The sequence below is a fragment of the Solea senegalensis genome, linkage group LG1 (genome assembly GCF_019176455.1).
Source record: "Solea senegalensis isolate Sse05_10M linkage group LG1, IFAPA_SoseM_1, whole genome shotgun sequence".
NCBI classification, from domain to species: Eukaryota; Metazoa; Chordata; class Actinopteri; order Pleuronectiformes; family Soleidae; genus Solea; species Solea senegalensis.
In genome coordinates this window covers 11,924,860-11,934,113 of record NC_058021.1, presented here as the reverse complement: position 1 = coordinate 11,934,113, position 9,254 = coordinate 11,924,860, and the positions used below count along the sequence as shown (strand labels likewise).

The following is a 9,254-nucleotide window of genomic DNA, read 5'->3' as shown; positions in this document are numbered from 1 at the left end:
TGATAGCGTGTCACCGTTGATGATGATGCTGCTGCTGCTGCTGCGTTTATCTGATGGACCAGAAGCCGATGCGCTCTTTTATCTCCCGCAGCCATGACTCCCCACGGACCCGGAGGGAACCGCCGACCAAAGCCTCTGACACAAACAATGACAAGCAGAAGCATAATTTCTTCTATTATTTATTTATTTATTTGATGCATCCAATTAAAGTTAATTAGTAGTTTCCCCTTCCTTAGTAATAGTGACATCTAATCTCAAGGCTCAGATATATTAATTGATTTAGTCTACTTAACTTAAAAAAAAATAATGATGATAAATAAATAAATAAATGTTTTTTTTATCTTATTTTAAACGGGCTTTGTTGAGAATAGCAACGGGTCAAAGGCTTAACCTTAGCTTTTGTTTTCTTCATCAACATTAAAAAAAAAAAAACACCTCACAGAGCTCAGGATACAGTAAACCACCTTACGTTGTTACAGGCCGTTGCGCTGTGGCTGTTTGCTTTTTTTTTTCTTTTTTTTTAATGCTTTGCCCTCCACACGCCTGTATAGCCTACGACAACCAAATAATAATGAATCATTTCATAAATAATGGGTTTAGGGGCTTATCGGGAATGAAGAGGCCGCTGCCGTGCGCTTATCTCACTCGGCCACATTGCGGCCTGTGTTCCGCTCCCCATACTGAGGGAGAGCACTGGATGCGGCGAGAAATAACTCGGCTACACACACACACACACACACACATACACACACACATACACACACAGCGCTCAACAACTGGCAGGAAAAAAAAAAAAGAAAAAGCTCAGACATGGATGACCCACTCACAAAATGGCTCCACTTACACAGTAACATCAACAACACGGCTGGATCGGTAAGTGCACACAAAATAATACATTTCTTTTATTTAAAACAGCACATCCATTATTCCGATTGAGACCGCGATCGGGTTGCTATGGTCTACATTTCGTTGGTGCGGTGTGCGAATTATTTAGCACATATTTCTGCCATTGTCCGATCGTGTGGGTGAGACTGTGCGGGATATAGTAACGGATGCGAGGCCTGTTGGGAGAATTCACAGAAATTAAAGTGCCCGTTTTTGTCAACGGTGGGGTCTGTGGTTGGTCTGATCATGTGAGGATGTTTTATTTATCGACGTATTGAGTGAAACGCACAGGTAATAACATCAGAATGTTATTGGGCTTCAATATGACAAGACTTTGATGTTCGGCATTATGGCCCTCACCGCGCGTAAAACACGCACAATAATAACGAAAAAAAATCACACCCATCTCTCTAACATCTGTGGCTTTGACAATGAATAATTCCAGTTGTTTTTTTTTAGATGTTTTTGTGTGGATATAGGATGAAATGATCAGATATGTTATTTCGAGCAAAGAATGGCTCCATACTTGGTCCATTCACAACATCTCTGTAACACGACAGCTTCACCAATAATTGAAAAGGCGCAGTCGAAATTAACTTGTTTATTCCACAACATCCAATGTGAATCTCAAGTGTGGTTTAACGGACCTCAACGGTCCTGAGGGCCAAGCAGGCTGTAGATAAGAGATTCACAGAAAGAAAGAGGGGAAAAAAACACACCAGAGTGAAGCCATAACGTAAAACACCCTGTATAAAATCCCTACATGTACTATTTTTTTTTACTATAATTGTATCTGCCATAATAGTTATAATGGAGTGTAAAAATATTAAACAATATTCGTTGATTTGGTAAAAGAAATGAGAATGTATCTAGTCAAAAACTGTATTTATTTTATATTTGACATTCTTTGTTTTGTAAATTTGAAGTTGCAGTTGACAATAATACTGGTTCACTTCAATAATGATGATATCTTAGTTGAAAGAAAATACAATATAATTGATGCTCAGTTTGACTGCAATAACAATAATAATAATAGCCTAATTGAATATTTATTCCCTATCACATATCATGCAAACAAAGCAAATCATCATTCTTTATTTAAAACACGAAAGGGCCAAGCTATCTTCTTCAAGGTCGTCCTGCAAAATTACATACAACATAAAGACGATTAAAACCAGACAAAAAAAATAAATAGAATAATGCACGTTATATGGAATTATCAAAACAGTAAAACAAACAAAAAAAAAAACACCCGACAGACAAGAAACAGTCACACACATTCACACACTAAAGGTGTTTGAACTGAGTGGAGAGGGATCAACTTGTCCAGTTGTGCATGTTTCCTCCAGTTCTTGAAAAGCACGGTATTTAAAAGCAAGTTGTTTTTCAAGAATCGGACAATTATTGGTATAAGCAGACATGAGATTGGTGTATTAAAATATAACAAATTGTTTTTGAGCTGTAAATCCATCGAATGAAAAAAATCTTCTGCAGGAGTAGAAGACTGAAGCGGGTGAAAATGATGGAAAAACGGAAGCCGGAGCTACGTCCTGGTCCTGGAAGTCCCGATGCAGAGTCCGGTCCTGGAATGCGGGAGGACCGCTCCATCATCTCCAGGCAGAACGGCTGCAAGGAGGACACGAAGCCGAAGAGGGAGGAGAGGGGGGAGGAGGCAAGGGGAGGGTGCTTCAAGAGGATAGAAGAGACGGATGACGTTCCGCTGCAGAACTCGAGCAACGGGACCAACATCAGCATCATCATCAATGGCGTTGCCAAGGAAACTGCCTCTCACAACGCCCTTGACCTGAAAAGGGAAGTGCCGGTGATCGAGCTCTCCAGGAGGGACGCTATAAAAGCGGTGGAGCGCAGGACTGAAAGCCATTTGGTGCCGATCACGGAACTTCGCAGACCTCCACCGCTGCCGCTGCCTCCGCCGCACCGAGACGACGCTCGAATGGTCCAACTGAGTCCAAACGCGTTTCCTGTCCCGGCCCGGGCGATGCTCTACAACCTGGCGCAGCCTCTCGCCGCCATCAACAGGTAAAGGTGGACGAAGAGCATCGAGAAAAAAAAAATTACAGCGTTTTACTAATGAATGCACAATTTCTTTGATCACTGTGAGTGTTCACCAGTGGAATTCACGAGTTTGATGTTGCTCTATTGTAGCCTATAAGAGACAGTGAAACGATGATTGTCTGGTCTTTTTTTTTTAGTGTATTCGTGTGTGTGTGTGTGTGCAGTCGTTTGTGTTACCTTTTCTGGTAACACTGACCTTGACAGGACCAGCAGTCCTCATGAAGACCAAAGCCTGGGTTTAATGAGGCAGAACTTCATTTGTGAGGCTCTGGTCAAAGTCAGACTGAAGATGTGAATTGTCAGGTTAATAGCTGTTTATGGTTAAGATAAGGTTTGGTTATAGGCTGTCCAAATGAAAGTCAATGCAAAGTCAATGCAAAATCCTGACAAGAATGCAAACCTCTCTGTATCCTTGTATTTGTTCATTCAGTAGGGCATTTTCTGGTCTAAACCACTACACAGTACGAAGTTTCTATGTAACTAGTTAAGTTTAGGGCTAATATTTGAAATGTGGTTAGATTATTAAGGTAAAGGTTACGGTTAAGATTAGGGATACTGTTAGGTTTTTGCTGTACAAATGAATGGAAGTCAATGCAGTGTTCTCATAATAATCTCTGCACAAATGTGTGTGTGTGTGCAAGGAATGGTTGGTGTTCTGCAGATTATGTGCCATAAATGAAATGATGCATGCTGGACCCCATGTCTTCTAACACACTTGTGCACCTCCTTCTCTTCCCTGTTACTGTACAGTCTTGGAGGGGAGTCGGAACAGTACAGCATGTACCCCAGCAACAGGGTAAAGCGCCGCCCGGCGCCATATGAGGTTGAACTCGACGAGGGTAGGCGCATTTTAGATCTTTATAAGTATGGTAAGACGCACTTCTGCTGTGTCCTCCTTCTGCTCCTAAATATCCCTTCCTCCTCATCTCCATTGTCATCCATCCATTGACATGGATCCGTACTATAGCTAATCTGAGTGTCGCAGAAGATGTCTTGCAACAAAGATCACTCGGCATAAGAGTTTCATCCAAGAAGGAACAAATGCACCATAGCTCATGGCATAAATGAGTGCCTATAATATATGTCAACTATGTATATACCTGCATGGCATCTTTCCAGGAAGATTGTGGGGTTATTTCACTTCCTTCCCACTGGTGCCCACTCACTGCCACATGCAGGGGTGGAGGATGGAGGTGCTGCTGCCTCCATGCCAAGGTTTTACTGCAGAGTGGGCTGAAGGATTAAGATAGACTGGGTGTGTTCCAAGGATGACAATAGACTGGAAGACACCATTGTAGGGGGTGGAGGGATGTGACTATACCTGCATCAGGGTATATTTAAGAATTATACCTCAAGTAAAAAAAAAAAAGCATATGAGGGGGGCCAGACAGCCTTTACATGGGGTTAGGTTAACCCAAACATGTATCTTTGTACTTGGCAACATGCCTAATATTTATTTTTTGCAAGGCTCTGTAGATTCTATACTGTCATTTAAAAAGCCATGGTTTTAAAATAATAATAATAATCTATGAACAGTTTTTTTCTGAATAATTTCATGCATCCCCTGCTGCTAAAGTCTGGTTTTTCAATGGCTTTTTGTTACTAACCGCATTTTCCTCTTTCCACTCAGCATTTTATTGTGTGTATTTTGACATTGGTGCCTCTCTCTTTCTCACTCTTTTCATTTCCATCCTCTTCCCCTTTTCCTCGACTATAGCTGGACAGCCCAAGATTGTCCGTCGCATCTTCACCAACAGTCGTGAACGTTGGCGACAGCAGAACGTCAACGGGGCATTTGCGGAGCTCCGCAAACTCATCCCCACTCACCCTCCAGACAAGAAGCTGAGTAAGAACGAGATCCTTCGCCTTGCGATGAAGTACATCAGCTTCCTCTCAAACCTCCTCGAGGACCAAGATGGAGGGAGGAACGTTAGCAGCACAACTGATGGGGAAAATGGGCTGTTGGTTGGATCCCATGAGGGGGGCCCTCCGAGTGGACCACATCAGGACACAGTGGTGGGTCTGGCCAGGGATGACCTTCTGGAAACAATGTCGCCAGGCTCCAGCTGTGGAAGCCTGCCTGATGGCGATGCTGAGGGCAGTCCTGAGAGCTTCATGGAGGACCAGGACTCACCTCCAGCTCCAAGGACTTTAACAGCTTCTCGTGGGACTGCGCTGCATCTCGGCGCTAGAGATCTGAGGCGCAATGGACGCCCATTGGACGGCTCCAGCCGCCGATGATGCTGATGCCGTCCTACCACTGACACATTACCTGAGGCTGAAAGAGAACAATGAGAACGTCTAAAACAGAGATGGATATGCTCAGGACCTGTAAGATTTGAGATGTTAGAGTAGGAAGGAGAATCAAGCACCATGTGGTGAGATAGTGGAGTCCACAATGGATCATGAGTACATTCCCGTCTCTGCAATTCATCTGAGGTAGCACTGATGAATATAGCTTGGTTCGATTGGGGTTCAATTGACTTAGATCCTTGTAAATTCTGCATGTCTAATGTCTTTGACTGAACTGTGGGTTATAACTTTCCATGTTTTGAAAGTCCAAAGACCCGATACGCTACGAAACACACTATGAAACAATAAGCATACGACACAAAAACGAACAAAAGACGCTTCACCAAGATGTAATATGACACCACTGATTATTTAAGAATGCGGACAGAATCAAGCTAACATGCTAGCAGAGTGCTGCAGGTAAATAATAGCATGGCCCTGAATAAACATGGATTTGTCCCCCCCCCCAAATTGAATGTGTTAGAACAATGACACAAAATACGTTTGCCTCAGTTGGAGGCTGTAAATGAATAGACTAGACTATTTGCGTAGTTATTACGTATGTATTGTAAATAGCATCGTATTTCCACAGCACAATGTAATGACAGTGACTCAAGTTCAAGTCATGTGGTTAAAGATGTACCGTAGTGTGTTTGTCAATGGGTTTACTAGCAAAACTGTCTTTTTGGGACAGGAAATGAGAATAAACGAGAGGGAATGAGAATAAAAAGCAGCCAAACCTCGTACATCAAATGTGGTACCATTTAATTATTTTACACTTTGGTGACATTTCACTAAATGCAGCATTGAGAGCAGGCATTTGAACAATGTCACTGCCTGGAAAGACTAGTTATTATATCTATTTCAAATTGCTGTGGAGGTACAAGACATGGAGTGTGTTTCTTAAAGTGTACAAAATATGGGTCACATGAAATAATGAGGTGACCCGAACAGTCCTTTTGATATGAATGTCTCTTTCAGTGTGTTTTTAAAAAAAACAAAAAAAACTGTATTGCAGTTGTAGTTTAGTAAGGTACACAAACAAATCCCTTCATTGCCGCTTTTCACAAATACGCATTTAAACAGAGACACGCAGGCATGCACACACACACACACGCGCACACACATGCACACACACTGTTCAAATAATAACAACACCAGCGGTTTTATGTCAAAGACAGTCAAGTCTTTCTCGCTGTTGGTGGTTATTCTGCTTTTTCAGCAGGACTCAGTAGTCTCTATTGGTACCTTTGGTAACTATGGTATTTTATGGATTGCAGTAAAGGGACATTGTACGTTTGGTAATGACATATTTGTTGTAAGATAGTTGTATCTATAAATATATCCAGTGTTCAAATCAATGAATTTTATACAAAACCACCGAATAAAACTCACGGAAGACAACGCCTTGTATTGGATTTTATTCGAGCATACTGTGGCATTAATTTCAGTTTATTTGAATTTAGCGTTGTGTTGAGCTCAATTACATTTAATCCACCCAAGTTTGGCATGGTCCAATGCAGCTCACTTCACTTCTATGACTTGATTCAAAGTGAAAAATGTACTTTTGCCCCCACATATAAGGGTCTCCATTATGCACACATTCCTCTATAGACTAGGACATATGATACAGCTGTTTCCCACCTTAGCTGCAGTATTAACCACAAGCTCCTCCACAAGTCCCCCAGTAGACGATGGAATCCTCACTTCCTACCCACAAGTGACAACTTCCCCCAGAGGTTTACGTGGCTCTGTGACCTACAGGATATCCTGCCATTGTGAAAGTGGTTTTCAGAGCCTCCACTGCACTCGCTTGCTCACTGTTATGTCTATACACACTGTATTGTGGGTTTTACAGTGTGTCTGTACACACTGTAAAACCGCCATACTCATCCAGTCTCCCACTGCCATGTGTGGTGGAAAAGCTAAATCTTGTGGTCATTAATAAGAAATTAGCAGCGTTACTTGCAGCAACTTTCTTGGAAGTCTACTTCTTTATCGTCACTGTTTACACAGCAGAATTTGCCACCGTGTACCATTATGAAAACAGCTTCAGCTCTTGGACATTTCTAACAAAAAAAAAAGCAAAAAAAAGCCCTATAATTGCTTCCAGGGAGGATCAGAGACATCCAGGTGTTTGGAGACCTCTGCTGTGTGCTCTGCTCTGGCTGTGCTGGGATGCCTCTGAGGGCCTCTTTAGGTTAATGCCTGCCAAACATTTACCTGCCTCAGTGTTTCCGACTCTCGAAAAGACACTGACTCACAGAAAGAGAGGGATGCAGGGAGGGAGTGAAAGAGAGGGAATGAGAGGAGGCTTGTGCCTGTGTGTGTGTGTGGGTATGGTAGATCTTTATGTATGTGTGTGTTGTTGAGCTGGCGCGTGTGTGTGTGTGTTTATCAGCTCAGTGCAGATGGGTGGCAGAGTGGCTCTTGCAGCCAAATGATTCAGTATGCTAATGAGTTGTTATCTGTGGTGCTGCAGGAACAATATACTGTCTTTCTCACAGTGGGAACCCAGCCTGCTGGGAGCAGATTACACTGCACACACCGCCAAGGTAGTTATTTATATTTTCACAGAGTAGTAGAAAATACATAAATGCACGCACACACATGCACACACATCCACTGATAGGCCTATAAACAAACAAGCAAAAACAACATTTTAACATACACACGCGCGCACACACACACACACACACACACCTAAAGCTGCAGCAGCATAAATAAGGTGGAAACCTGAGCTAAACTCATGTGGCTCATCCAGTGGATGGAGATGACTTTCTAGGCTTCCCTCTTTCTCCATTCTCTTTGATTATTCTTAGTTTTACATTATAAATGCCCTTAATTAAAGTGAACGGTCAATTTACCTGCAATTGCAATGACCAGACAAATACTGGTGAGCAAATATTCTGTCCAAAAAAAGTCAAATTTATTAAAACATTTAAATCAATCTCCTTGTGTCAGTATATATTCATTTTCAATTGAATTGAACATTTCTTTCAATTTCGCTTTCAATTCCTGATGTTTGGAGGACTTGGAGGAAAAGATGAATAAAAAAATAAGATGAGGAAGACTGTTTTGATGATGTTGACAATATAGTTCTCTGATGTTTTTTGGATTACATTATGCTATTATATAATTAAAAGAGAGAAATTATACATGTTTAATAGAATTCATTTAAAAAAACTGCAGATGATATATACACACATATATATATACATATATATATACACATATATATATATATATATATATATATATATATGATGTTTTAACAAATGTGTGTGAAATTCTCATTTATAGAGGTTAATAAAACTTTCTGATATAAACATTTTTCTTAAAGTGCTGAAGATATATATTGATACATATATCTGACGGTAAAATACACAACATCAAACATGTGATGTGGGAAGTATTTTTTTTTCTGGATCATCACAAAAATGATTATTGTAAATGTATTATTTGTCATGTAACACACCTATATCAGTCATTTATTTCCAAGAAAAGAGTTTGGTGTGTTCACTGTGCCGATACTATAAAATTACAAAGATGTCACTCTTTGTTACTACAGTTTCTGTACAGTGTTGCCTTACAGAGCATATTCATTCAGTGCTTCAGCAGTTATGGAGCCTTAGTAATAGATATTGGAGTGAGAAGTGCGATATGAGACACCACAATAATTAGCTGTGAGTACCCACTAAGTACAGAATCCCATATACCAAGCATCATATTCTTGTTTTTGCAACATTTAATTGCAATATTCAGTCTGATGCTTGGATATAACACCTCACCCTATATGCTCACAGCTTCTTTACAAAACCTAGACACCTTACACCCTCTAGTGGGGAAGTAGTGCAATTGTACAGTTTTCATTAACTTCAATTATTTCCAAAATTGTAATGGCCTCACCGACAGAGCTTATCTGTCCTCATTCCAGTGACTAATGGCTTATAAATAAGCTTCGGTTTCTGTTTCTACGTAAATAAATCAAGGGTCATTCA

At 41.0% G+C, this 9,254-nt stretch overlaps 1 protein-coding gene across 2 annotated transcripts; it reads left to right on the top strand.

Annotated features, from left to right (window-relative positions):
- Positions 1 to 733: 733 nt before the first annotated feature.
- tal1 (T-cell acute lymphocytic leukemia 1) lies at positions 734 to 6,657 on the top strand. Of its 2 annotated transcripts, none has more exons than XM_044043002.1 (4): positions 734 to 873; positions 2,380 to 2,925; positions 3,712 to 3,830; positions 4,679 to 6,657. In XM_044043002.1, the coding sequence occupies exons 1-4, from the start codon at positions 815 to 817 to the stop codon at positions 5,200 to 5,202; spliced, it is 1,248 nt and encodes a 415-aa protein (XP_043898937.1). In that variant the 5' UTR covers positions 734 to 814; the 3' UTR covers positions 5,203 to 6,657. The 2 variants fall into 2 exon arrangements, with proteins under 2 accessions (XP_043898937.1, XP_043898945.1); XM_044043010.1 differs by having other exon boundaries at positions 735 to 873; positions 3,712 to 3,800.
- The last annotated feature ends 2,597 nt before the right edge of the window (positions 6,658 to 9,254 follow it).

Coding starts and splice junctions, on each gene's coding strand:
- tal1 (XM_044043002.1), top strand. CDS start 815: ATGACCCACTCACAAAATGGCTCCACTTACACAGTAACATCAACAACA. Junction 2,926..3,711: donor CCTCTCGCCGCCATCAACAG/GTAAAGGTGGAC, acceptor GTTACTGTACAG/TCTTGGAGGGGAGTCGGAAC. Junction 3,831..4,678: donor TTTAGATCTTTATAAGTATG/GTAAGACGCACT, acceptor CCTCGACTATAG/CTGGACAGCCCAAGATTGTC.